Raw genomic sequence first — 13,982 nt, forward strand, 5'->3', positions numbered from 1 at the left:
ATCACAAAGAGTCTCAAAGGGCTGCACAGACCCCAGAAACTACAGCCCATCCCTGACAGTCAAAAAAATATTTTATTTATCTGTATACTTATTGTTTAATTTCATCAGATACCCGTATATTACAGATAAGTAGAACTTACTCTGTACTATTTCGTTATTTGAATGTTTTCAACTGTGGTAACAAGTACAGAGCAAACTACCCTAAATCTCGATCCCCTGCTATCTGACAACAAGACTTTGCAATCCTCATTTCAGAACAGATTCACGTTAGTAGCGGTACGAGTTGAATGGAGCAAGCGAAGAATTGTATTTTGCATTTTTAGAGTCGCAATTTATAAAAAACGACATATCCAGCTGTTGTGTTTACGGGTGCACACATTGTAATTTTAAGCCATTAAAGAAAAAGATTAGACCGACATCATTAGCCGTGACAATTTCATATCTGGTAAGTTATCATGGCGGTCTTGTTTTGAATTACTCGATACCTTAGTAATCTTAAGTAAGATACAGTAAATGTATGGGTAATGCTAAGTGTTTGCTGCCAATGCTGACTATATACTGCAAGTTAAGACCGGTGCTAGGTAAGTCAATTCATCTGAAGTTTAACTTATGTGTAAACTAAGCTACTGTAAATATGAACTGGTCATCTGAGAAAATGGGTTGACGCTTAAAAAGGTGAGAAGGGAGAGGAAGAAATACCATATTTATTTGTGTATAATGCACACCGTAATTTTTAAATTCGCGTTTATTTATATCTCACAGGACGACTTTCTGATTTATCCATTATCTAACCCATGCCTTGTACTATCAATAAAGTGGTGATAATGAGAAAATCTAATGTTTGTTACACACCAGTACTCTTTCCCGCGCAAAATACCACCTCAAATGCCAGTTTCACTCAGGGATATATCACAATACCCCGCGCCCCACACACACACCTCAAAACATATTCGCCTCAGATCTATACCATTCACATAGCTCCCCCTTTTCGACTTCAAAGTGGTGAATTTATCCTCAAGGTGAGAGCTTTTAATTCCTGTTAAACTTAAAAAATGGACAATGGTCTTCCTCCACCTTTTCATTAAACTAGGAAGTTTTCGTACGTGTTGACATTGAACGTCAACCCTATTGCTCATTTTTTTGACTGAATAGTCCCAATGTCATTGGCTGATGTAGTCGATGCAGTGATCAAGACCACAAACCTGGCATGCAGATGCATTGGAATTTGCCGAATTGGTCCAAGCAGGTCCCCTCATTCATGCAGGGGTTGGACATGCACTCGTTGATGTCCAGCTCGCAGCGGGGTCCCACGTAGCCCTGCTGGCACTTGCACTGGAATGAACCCTTGGTGTTGATGCATTTGCCGGCATGCTCACAAGGGTTGGAACCTGGTTTTCGCCAACCCCAAAAAAACGTTAAACTTGACTAATTACAGTGCCTAGGGAAAGTGTTGGCCCACCAAAAACCTTTTGTCAAATTGCCACATGACAGGCTACATAGACTTAAAGCTAAAAAACTGAAAATATTTTCTTAGAATCAACAACACATGAGACACAAAAAGTATGTGTCGCAAAAATTTTGCCGCTCTGTTCTCTTAGCTCAGCCAACTGACTCCAGAGGTTCTCTGATGACTTCTGAATGATCCAATGTCAACCTAAATGACTAACAATGAGAAACAGAGTACACCTGTGTGTTTTAACTGACCTACTCTGTGATGGGGTTAGAGGTCTGTAAAAGGAGAGCAGACAGCATTATGAAGACCAGAGAAGACACCAGGCAGGTTTGGGATGAAGTTGTGGAGAAGTTCAAATCAAGAATGGGATAGAAGAACATTTTACAATACTTACACATGGACAGAGCACTGGGCGAGCAATAATATCCAAATGGACAGACCATTTAACAAATGCAAAAGTACCAGGACCTGGTTGTCCCTCTAAACTTTGGGCCCAGATAAAAAGAAAACTAACCAGAGAAGCAAAGAGGCCTATTATCATATGGGATGACCTGCAGGCATGTACCACTGAGGTGGAACAATCGGGAAACAAGACAACTATTAGGCGTACTCTGCATAATTCTGCCTTTTATGGAAGAGTGTCAATAAGAAAGCCAATTCTAGAAGAATAGCATCAGGCAGCCCGTTTGGCGTTTCCATGATGCCACATGGGAGACACAAATATAATGTGGAGCAAGGCGCTCTGGTCAGATAAGACCACTATGGAACTACTTTTTGGGCTGAGACAAAGCGTTACGTTTCGTGTAAGAGTACCACTGCACATCACCCTGAAAACATCATCCCCACTGTCAAACATGGTGGTGGCTGCGTCATGCACTGGGGTTGCTTTTCTTCAGCAGGGACTGGGAAGATTGTCAGAGATTACGGGAAGATGGATGAAACCAAATACAGGGCCATTCTGACAGAAATCTGTTGAAGTCTGCAAGAGACCTGCTAATAGGGGCAGGTTAACCTTCTACAATAACAACTCCAAACATAAACCAAAATCTACTAAGGAATGGTTTAAAACTAACAATATGTTAGAATGTGTTAGAATGGCTAAGCCTAAATCCAGACCTCAATCCTAAATAGCATTTGTGGAAACATCGGAAAAATACCTTGCACAAACGATCACCATCAAACCTTTAGGAATTTGAGCTGCTTTGTGAGGAAGAATGGGTAAATATTTCTGTTTCAAGATGTGCAAAACCAATAGAGACATACCCAAAAAGGCCTGTGGCAGTATTCACAGCCAATTAAGGTCGGACAAAGTATTACCTCAAAGGGGGCCAACTTTATTGACTTTTAATGTTTTGTATCTGTTAGCACAATACAAAATTGTGAATACATTTGGTTTCATTTCAAGATTGTGTCTCACATGTGTGTGATTCTTAGAAAATATTGTGAGTTTTTTATCATCAAATGGTTCTCGGGGGCAATACTTTTGCAAAGCACTTTATAAGCTGATATACTGAGCAGAATGAAGAGAAGAAACTGTAGTCGTAGTTCAGTGTGGGAGTTGTTTTTTTTTTTACCTAGTAAGCATTCGTCAACGTCTTGATCACAGGAGGCCCCCAGGTAGCCCGTAGGGCAGAAGCACACGGGATTCCCAGTGATGGGGTGAGTGTCACAGTTGGAACCCTTTTGACAAGGATTGCTGAGGCAGACATCATTCAGTTGGCACAGAAGACCTGCAGCAAAACACACACTCTTTGAAAAATCTATCAAGACGCAGTCTTATTTAAAGGGACAGTGTGTGATATTTAACCATTAGATGTCGCTGTATAGTGTAGTGCAACCAAAAACAAGAGCTAAGAATCCATGCCGTGAAAAAGTATTATCCGCGTTCCTAAATCCTGTGGGGGTTTTTTTAATATTAATCACTCACAAAGGTTTCAGATCATCAAACCTATTTTAATATCACGCAGAGTCAACCCAAGGCAATAGAAAATGCAGTTTTGAAATATTGACAAAATGTATTAAGGCACAAAAAAAATCAAAACCGATCTGCCCCAAAAAGTGAACAACACTTATTTATGACACCGTACCTTAGTAATTGCATTTTTTCCATCTCATCTTTGAGCATGTTAAGTCTGTAAAAATGGCTGTAGACACTGAAGTGAAGTGTATTGGATTTTAACAAAATGCAGGTAATTGAGCATTAAAGAGAATGTTACTTGAATATGTTTGGCTGGTTATTTTCCTGTAAAAATAACTTGAATATATTCCACTATCTCTGGTTTAAACTTCACATTTGTTTCATTCAATACATTTGAAAAGTGAGAATCAGGTCACTGCTTGTAATTAGGGTGGGATGGTGGGTCCTAAAGCCAGAGCAGTTCAGAAACACGGATTTACAGTAGATACAATGATACTCAGTACAAATGGCTGTTTCCTTGAAGGAGGTATCCAAGACAAACCTGTGCGTCCATGGGGACACTCGCAAAAAAAGGATGCCACGCGGTCATGGCAGGTGGCGCCGTGGTGGCAGGCGGCGCTCGCGCAGTCGTCGATGTTCTGGCTGCAATTGTCACCCGTCCAGCCGTTAACGCACACGCACTGGAAGCCGCCATAGGTGTTGTGGCACGTGCCGGCGTTTTGGCAGGCGTTGGGCACCAGTTGACACTCGTCCACGTCCTCTGAGCAGAGCTGACCTGTCGGATGGGAACGAATGATACATTAAGCATTTGAGTCGGTTCAACTCTTACGAATACACACATTGAAAATATTCAAGCAAGCATGCAAAGTGTTTAAATATGTTTTTCTTATAAAAACTGTGAATTATTTGGTTTTATTTTTTAAATGAACCAAATTCACAGTTTGGTTATCGCTGGTTCACCGGTTTGCAGGTTTTTGATTGATTTGTCTTTTATTGTCAATGTTATCAACGTATCATGCATTGTGTTCTGCAGCAGACAGCAGAAAGCAAATGCTATCAAGCGGTCAGGTTTGGGAGGGCTTTGTGTCGTGGGCGTGACGGTCTGTGTGCACGACTGTGATAGGATGGTGTATGCTGTCGGTCAAACAGCAGGGCTTGTGCTCAAGTCAATGTGTTTGGGTTTTCTTACAAATACTGTGAATCCATTTGTTTTATTCTCTTTAAATCAATGTTTCTCAACTGGTGGGTCAGGACCCAAAAGTGGGTCACAGACCTGTTTTCAGTGTGTTACGGTCTTTGCCCAGGCAAAATAATGGTAAGAAGTCCGTCAACGAACCTCTGCCCCGCAAGACGTGGGTTTTGACTCGGTCCTGTATTTCTGTTGGTATTCCCTGTCCGGTATTGTTCCTGTTTATTTTTGTCCTGTTTAATATTGGTTTCCAGTTTCGTTCCCGTCTATTTTTGTCCTATTTATTATTCTCTCCAGTTTTAGTTCCCGTCTAGTTTGTCCTATTTAATTTCTATATCCTGTTTCATTATCTATCCTGTCTGTCTTCCTCCTCGCGTTATTGTTTTCTATTTTTTAGAGTAGCATACTAAACTGCATAGAGAAATATATGATCAACTTAACAATCATGGAAAATGCTCAAAGTGAGAGGAGGCCGGCTACAAGTCCATTAGTAAGTGCATTACTCTTGGTGCACGCACCAACGGCACCAAGAGAAAATGACAAAGAAAATAAAGTGATTTCATAACAGCAATTGCTAGTACCTTTTCTGCTACTAAATGCCCATGCTTAACTCCAACTGACCCAGTATCAATTGTGCAAGTTGCCCAAACTTATTCAAAGTTGTCTTCAGCTAGCCCTTTGCTAATTTACCAGATCAATGCACCTTTGATTGGGCAATGATCTGGCCTATGTATTGTTAAAATAAATAAATAAAAATCCATGCAAGCTCTCCGGACACTGACCTGTAAACTCGGGCTGACACTGGCAGGTGTAGGTGTTGACACCGTCGATACAGGTGCCACCGTTCTGGCACTCGTTGCCCGGGCAGTCGTCAATATTCTGGTAACAGTTTTTACCTGTAAAACCTGTGAATGGTCACATGGTAAATGAATTTTTGCCACAATTCACAGGCTGAACAACTCAGACCATCGTCAGTTATCCTTTTAATACCCTAGGGCCTGTAGCTACTTTATCATAAATCAAATTATGTTCAACATTCAAAGAGACTTTATGCGAATTGATAGAATTAGAACCATGTTTTTAACTTATTCGATGCGATGACTTATACATATGTTTTCAGGAGCATTGTCCCCGAGTGCCAAAACTTTTATACATTTCTCTTGTTTCATTTAAAAACAAACTATTATAAAGGGTTAGGCAGTGGTCATTGGTAAGTATGAAGGCTCTGGGAATGATTTCAGTATTCTAAATCACCATTCAATGGCAGGGGTGGCATTGATCATACCTTTGTCCACACATCAATGAAGGCCAACTTCTTAGTGTTGCTTCTTATATCCGGAAAATGAGTGTGTGTTGGTGGCTCCATGTATGAAGAATGCTTAGTGAATCAGTGTGGTGAGAGTCGGAACAAATGGACAAATAGTAATAAAGTTAACTCCTCAACAGCCCTTATTACTTTCAAAAATATGAAAAGTGCTCATTGTCATTGTTTGGTTGGAGAGGGATTACGTTTCATACACATCCTCAGGTACATGGTCGCCCGAGGTACGGGATCGTCATGGTGACTGAAATTGTGCAATCACATCACTCAAAATATCAAACCATGAAAAGCTCATGCATCGTTCATGCATAATTCATGCATCAGTTCAGTGTTCTTGTGATAAAATTTTATTTTGCAAGCAAAGTGCCCTTGTGTTGATAGAAGATATTGTTTAGATATTGGAGGTATCATAAATGCACTAAAAAAGTACAAAAGTAAAAGTTCTGAGGTAAATGCATCCCTCCACAAAAAGTTGATTTTCTTAGAAATTTTCTCGAAAACGAGTATTTTCAAGAAACTTAGCAATGTTCAACTTTTGTTTACTAAACAATAGTAAACGCTAAAATTGTCTTTCTTTGTTTCTAATTGAAGATTATATTTTTGGCTCAGAATTTCAACCTTAAGAGAGGACTCAAAAATTAATTAAAAATACCCTGAAAAAAAATGTTGCAAATTGCTGTTTTCAGATCATTTAGACGAGCCAGCTAGCACAGAGGCATTGTATGCCGCAGTCTGGTTGCGCTTTGTGCAAAGGATGTTGTTCCTGTGACCATTTCCTTTCCGATAAGCCCAGATGCTTTCCTGCTGTTGCTCTGTTCACACACTGAACCATAGCAAAACACATGCGTGCTAGCCCTCAACTGGAAATGACATCACTACTAGTTACCTTTTTCATGGCCAAATTCAGGCACGAAATTAAAAACAAAAAAGAATGTCAGGATAAAAAGTCAAAAATATTTACAACGTACTGTTTAACAAGACAAAAATATTCATTCATACCAAATCTTTATTCTGTTTTTTCTACTCAATTAACAATTGTATGTTGTCTTGTCTTGTTAAACAATAATTTACTGTTCTCCCATATCTTTGTGTTTTTTTGGTCCAATATGGCCCAGCAATAAGCATAATGCAGGGATCAGGAACCAGTTTGACTATGAAACCAAAATATTTTGAAGAACCTAATATTTTAAGACGATTTCGACACAACCACCAAACCCGCTCTCCAAAGAAAAGCTAATTCCTCAGCACATTTTATTTTACTCAGAAAGATAATCTAGAGCCTGTGGTTCATCAAAAATCTAGTAATTAACTCTCTCCCAGTTACTTAAATAATTAAGGCTTATTTTGATTATCGATATTGGTTTTGAAACAAGGCAAAGGCAAATAATACTACAAACTACGGGTGTGATGAGGGGAGTGCGCGATGGGTGCGGAAATCGAATAGCTCTGGGTGAATGGCTGGTGTTTTTGGATGTGGGTTTTCATCATAAAGTTACTCCACAGTGAATGTTGTTTAATGAGCTTCCATATGAGGATTCGTTAGAGACAAAACAGGGTCTTTTGGTGAAACACAATGATACTGAAGTTAAAATTTTGCCCTATATATTTTGGACCTAATAAGTGGCTTTCTGAACTGCGTTGGCTTCACAGCTCTACAATTGGAAAGTCACAGAGAAGCTCACAGCCAGTTGTCCTCATGAAAAAAGCCATATCCCGACCCCTGGCTTAATGGTTGGATTTGGAAATGCTCCTAAATGTTCAAGAGAATCCCAAGAATTTGAATCTAGTTATGGTCACCTAATCTAATGTTCATCATTCAAACAAGGTTACAACAGACGCACAGAGGTAAATTGACGCTGCAATCTGATTCAAAACTTAAAAAAATAAAAAATAAATAAAAGTTCTCATTCAGCCTCACAACACACTATCAAGTCAGGTTCCTACCTGGTACACAGGCACAATCATAGTTGGTGTCTCCCTTTTGGATGCAGGTGCCTCCGTTTTGGCACGGGGATGGGCTGCAGGGTAGGTGGCGGCTCTCGCAGTGCTCACCGTCATAATCAGCCGGGCAGCGGCACTGGTAGCCGCCCACCATGTTGATGCACAAGCCGCCATTTTTGCAAAGCGGCGGTTTGGCGTCGCACTCATTAATGTCCTGATTGCAAATTTTGCCAGAGAAGAAGGGCGTGCATGCACAGACGTACATCGACCCAATGGCCAAGCATTGGCCATTGTTAGCGCAGGGGTTGGGCAGGCAGGGATCGGGGTGTTGGCACTGTTCACCTGGAAATACACATATGTTTTATTTCATTTGGTAAAAGAGTCACTCGCATAAAAAGAAACTCTTATTTGGTTAGAGGGAACGTTGGCATTATCCACTTTTAGGATACATTTTTGAAAATCTGTGATGAAATGCAAAAGTGAATAATTTCAGCCGACTGTATCCGGGATCGTGTTCCTACGGTCATGACCCACAGTTAGTGACCTTAGGTGAGGGTAGGAACATAGATTAACAGGTAAATAAAAGGCTTTGCCTTTCGGAACAGATACTTCTTAACCACGACGGAGCGGTACAGAGTCCGCATGACTGCAGACGCTCTACCGATCTTTCTGTCAATCTCCCGTTAGATCCTCCAACTGGGGCTGGATCTCATCCCATACCCGGAAAAGGCACGCCACCTTTTTTATTCTGAGAACCACGGTCTCTCACTTAAAAGTGCAGATCTTCATCCCGGCCGCTTCACAACTGGCTGCTCAAGTAAGAGCTAAGAGGAAGACTACAGCACCACATCATTTGCAAATAGCTGAGATGCAATGCTGGTGCTCCAAATCCAGACCTACTCTACGCCACAGCCGAGCCTAGCGATTCTGTCCAAAAATGTAAGAACAGAATCGGTGACAAAAGGCAGCCTTGGAGGAGTCCAACTCGGACTGGAAACGAATCCGACTTACTGCCGGCGATGCAGAAAAAACTCTAACACCAGTCATACAGAGACGGAACAGCCTAATATTAGACTGTCCAGTACCCTATACAGAAGCACCCTCTAGAGGGCTCCCCAAGGAACATGGTCTAATGCCTTCCCCAAGACCAAAAAACAAATGTAGAATGGATAGGCAAACTCCCATGCAATTTCAAGGACCCATCAGAGTGTGTACAGAGGGTCCACTGTTCCACAGACCAGACAAAAACCACACTGCTCCTCCTAAATCAGAGACATCCTGGCAGACCCTTCAATAGACCTTACCAAAAAGGCTAAGAAGTGTGACTCTACTGTAGTTGGAACACATGCTCAACTAATCAGTAACAAAAAGTAGCTCTCATGTTTAAAAAGTGTGAAAACCCCTTTTTTAGATTGTACAAAAATAAGATCCACATAGTGTCACTTTAAAATTGTACTAAATCATGCATTATTAGACGATTTATATATGTTTTTTCAAACAGTAATACATTTAATAATCAGTTACTTGTTTCATCTTTAATGACTTGATTTTCATGGTCTTCAACCACCAATCAAATTGGGAAATTATGAAGAACTATTTAATCTTCTTTTATTATTATGATATTTCTAATGAAACTGTGGATATTAACTATATAGGCAACTTCGTTATAGTTCCTCAAAGTTAATTATATTTTCAGTACCTGACCATCCGGGCGGGCAGGAGCATTTGTAAGCCTGTGGACCATTTTGCAGGCATGTGCCCCCGTTCAGGCACGGCTTAGCAAAGCAGGCGTTGCCAACAATCGTCTGGCAGTGGCGGTCAGTGAATCCTGGCTTGCAAGTGCAGCTGAAGTCCACCTTGTTGGCCTTGGTTACCACACTGCACTTGGCGCCGTTTAGGCAAACTCCTGTGGTGCAGGGGTCGTGAAACTGGCACCTGCTTCCAGCATATCCAGCCTGACACCTGAGGAGAATAATGCAGTTCAATCATGTTTTTTTCTTTTGATAAACTAACCAGTTTACATGTGGATGATGTAAGCCTATAGAAGAGCAAACATTTAAAATGAGTCCTTGTCAAAGAGTATTTCCAGCATCAGAGTTACATTCTGAAATACAGAGTGCAAAAAGCCGTATGCACAAATATAATAATTAATCTCAATTTTGTCTTTGTTGGATTTGAAGCCGCAGGCTTAAAGTGGGGTTCATAGTTGGAGGTGTGAAGAGTGAAATTTTCACCTGTGTTGTTCACCCCACTCTTATTTGCCTAGGTTACTTGTTTTTGGATCATGTGACCATTCAAGATGGCATTTAGTAAGGAGAGCACATATTTACGACTGCGCAAAAAGAAAGCGAGAAAGAGAGCTGCGTCACACAGACGTATATCCCTGTTTTTTTTTGTCGTCGGTGGTTTCTGTGGTAATGGAACAAATTGCATTTGCTTGTCATCGAAACTCGTGGTATAAAGGAAACTGCAGTGACCTGACATCGAACCAATGAGAAGTGTAGCGTTTAACTTAACTTCCACTTCTGTTAAATTCCGACGTAGAAAGTGAGGAATTGATTTGTGGGAGCGAAAGTCGATATATAGTGACTACGTTGTAAATATTGAATAAAGTCTGTCAAACTTCACATTTGTTGCTGTTATGAATTATATGAATAATGTGGGCATAAACATGGACTAATTTCCAGACGTCATCGTGGTGTTTTGTATGTGTATTTGTATGTTTGCCGTTTTCTTAAGTACTTCCACGGAAAAATAAGATGTTTGTGGTTGGCAAGGCGCCAGCCGCCTGTTCATGTGTGTAAATGTGACTTCGCTTAAGGAGGAAATTTCAGGCAGTTCTTGGAAACAGCCTTCAGCCATTTCTTTTTAGCTAGAAACATTTATTACATCATTCGCTCATGTATTCTTTTATCCAGCTCTTTAGATTTGATATAAAAGTGATTTAATTGTGAAACTAAATAAACTTGTTTAAGAAACTTTCCAAGTTTTTGTATATATATATATATATATATATATATATATATATATATAAAATCTTATAAAGGAATGTATTAGTGACATTTTCCCTATAATATTCTGATTGAAATCTAGGATAAGATCTTTTAAAGGTTGTGAAATTAATGCAAAAAAAAAAAAAAAACGAACACGAAATAAAGTAATCATACATATCATTTTCTGGTCATTGAAAGATTACCTTTATTTTTCCATTCTGCTATTTTTTATCATCTAAAATGGGACTTACCATAATGAGCGTACAACATTTTAACACAGACTAGATTATTCTCCTTTCTTTAAAAATGATAATTTGGAACAAAAACAAGATAAAAGGACAAGAATGGGAAAAAACAGGGGAAATAATAAATTAAAACCTGCAGTGTGAGAATTTTTGATGTTGAAATCTAATTGATGTAAATGTATAATGAACAGAGTGTGATAATAAAATGTATGAGAAAGTGTTTCAGGTTTTACTCATTATATTGTTGGAGAGTAAGGTAGAGAAGTGTGGGGTATAAATAACCCTCAGAAACAAAATTATTTATCGATATTCAATGATTTTAAATGGACTAACCAGCTGTTGCTATGATTATGTAAGATATGATAATTTGTTTACATGATTGATAGAAAAGGCTCTTAAAGTTATTTTGGGGACGAGTCTCCTATAACCCTACAACCTGTTAGCCCTTTTTTTTCATTTCAGGTTATTTGTTCATTTTGTGATGTGATATTTAATGCAAGATGATTGAAAGAAAAACAAACAGAACAATACAAAACAAAAATACAAAGAGTCCGGGAGAAAATGATTGACATAAATGTACTTTTTTACGTATGTAGGTAAATTACAGCTAAAAGGTAATTCAAACCCAAGACTATTTTATACAATTAAATGCAAATTTAGTAGTCTAAACGCAACATTCTTGTTATATTTTGCTTGTTAGATCATATTTAGAGATAATAATTATATTTCATCAGAAGATATCAAAAGTACATTGAGATTTCCATATTTGGGGGCAATCTCATGGGAAATACTGAAGCAACTCAAAAGACAAAGCTACTTTGAATTCTATTAGGGTCAAACGTCCGTGCTCATAAATCAGCTTATAGGGCAATAGATTTTACCCAATAGACTCATGTGCCTTGAAAAAATGTTTCTTTAACAACACATCTATGAGAACCGAGGCTTTAAATGGAAGCTCCTTGTTTCCGTCATCGCCCTCTATGAACAATACGTTGCTCGGCAGTAAAACGTAAGGGAGAACAAAACTCGTGTGATGTTTCTCACAGGTCGCATCTGTGTCGTAAAATGTTTTGCCAATAAGTTCCCACATAGCCAGAGAAAAGCATACTTTTGAAATGACAATGAGTGAAGCTGAGGGGCGACATAATAGGGTATGCAACAAAGAGGCTGACAACAATAAGAATACCTATATGGTCATTATTCTATGGCATTCACACAAACACACAGAAGTATTTTTAAAGAAACTAAATATTTTGGAAGAAAGATCGGATAATACAATAGTTTTTTCATAATCTTGCAGCATTTTAGAGCCAAAGATCAGTGATTTTATTATAGGGCCAGAAAGAAGAAGAAATGCAATACCAATGCCAAGTCACCAGTGATCAGTATTGGCGTCATTTTCAAACAGGCTTATTGAGAAACATGGCAATAATTTCAAGCATTTACAAGCATATCACCCAAAATTCAAGCACTTTTCAATCCTTGAAAACGTAACAGCAAAACTCATTTTCACAGATTTAAAGCACGAAGCTGTAAGTTAAACAAACCGTGGCCTATATATTGGCTAACTGATAATTCTTAGGAAAGTTTATGTAACCAGATGTCGTATGTAACCGGAGAGATTTGCTACTAGCATCTAAGTGCCAAATAATAACAGTGAAGTAAGTTAATTAGCTTAATTTTGAAAACAAAGTATCATTTGAGGAGCTTCATAAGTAGTATTTTAACTACCATAGACCATAGCACTGCGTTAAAAGGCACAGTCTCCATAGCTGTTTCTGTTTCTGTATTTAACACATACATAGGGCGAACATGATTATTGGACCAATTGCTCTCTGCTACGGCCGCCCTGCGACAACACAGACAAGAATACAAGTGTGGGTATAAAAATACAACAGGAGTGAAACTGAGTTTGCTTGTGGTTTATGAAAGTATTGATTACAAAGTACGTAAAACACCGATAAAAACTTTTCGAAGGTTGTTTATCAGCTTCCTCCACTCGCGAAACATGGTTCATTTATCTTCAATTATCTTGCTCGGTTTTCATGTTCTTCCACGTAACATAGAAATCAACACACCATGGTGGATGAAAACACGGAATGGAGGGAAAAGTGAGGTTTTGGATTTAATTAATATTAGAGGGGACAACTGTTGTGTATGACGTCACGTGACCTTTTCTGCACAAGCAGGACACTTAGCCCCCTCACACAGGCGACGCGTAGAAGTAACAGGAGATCGCATATAAGTATCCGTTATGGGGCATAAAAGATTGTCTTGGGCTTCCCATGCCATAGCACCACTGCCACACCAAATACTGACTGCAGGCAGTCTATTTGCATATTTACATTAAAGGGATGCCAGTACTACATCCCAAAACATTCCCAGTGGGTCCAATGTTTGTGTGGGGCCTGAGCAGCGGACCCCTCTCATAGGCACAGACGCGTGTTTACACAGTATCTCTCTCAGGGGATTACCAAGCCTTGCGATCGAGGCAAAAAAAAAAAAAATCGCATTCTCGGCTACCCGCTGCTTAAACACTGGCCCGAGTGACCAGTGGATGCCAACCAAAGCTACCATTTGTTATGAGCTCTGTGGGAATGACAATCATCACTGCTGCTTATGTAAGGACCATAATGCCCCTTTTGGGATGTAAATCATGCTGCATTTCTTCTATCGAACCCAATATGATACTATATGTAAAGAACAATTGATAACAATGCAACAAATGGGGGACTGTAAAAAAAGCAAAACAATATACAGTAGCCGGGGCCCACTATAGGACTCATTGTGTTGTGTTTTTTTGTCTTTCTTAAAACCTGTTGAGCCACAAATTCTTGCACATTAACAGCTTCTCCCAGGAGAGAGTGTGTGTTTGGAGTGAGGGGCATATAGAGGAGGTGGGGGTTCCCCCCAGCGGTTGTA

The 13,982-nt window shown here is 39.5% G+C and overlaps 1 protein-coding gene across 1 annotated transcript in view; it reads right to left on the reverse strand.

The window, feature by feature from the left end:
* The window catches only part of LOC148366103 (neurogenic locus notch homolog protein 1-like), a 96,618-nt gene that overhangs the window by 59,927 nt on the left and 22,709 nt on the right, over positions 1-13,982 (reverse strand). Inside the window, exons 3-8 of the mRNA XM_088336526.1 lie at positions 9,522-9,784; positions 7,826-8,164; positions 5,343-5,465; positions 3,913-4,146; positions 3,028-3,183; positions 1,203-1,388 (exon numbers count right to left, since the gene is read on the reverse strand). Coding sequence (XP_088192652.1) covers positions 1,203-1,388; positions 3,028-3,183; positions 3,913-4,146; positions 5,343-5,465; positions 7,826-8,164; positions 9,522-9,784 — 1,301 coding nt within the window. The remainder of the gene's footprint in view (positions 1-1,202; positions 1,389-3,027; positions 3,184-3,912; positions 4,147-5,342; positions 5,466-7,825; positions 8,165-9,521; positions 9,785-13,982) is intronic.

The sequence above is a fragment of the Urocampus carinirostris genome, chromosome 5 (genome assembly GCF_059441175.1).
Source record: "Urocampus carinirostris isolate Australia breed hairy pipefish chromosome 5, RoL_Ucar_1.0, whole genome shotgun sequence".
NCBI classification, from domain to species: Eukaryota; Metazoa; Chordata; class Actinopteri; order Syngnathiformes; family Syngnathidae; genus Urocampus; species Urocampus carinirostris.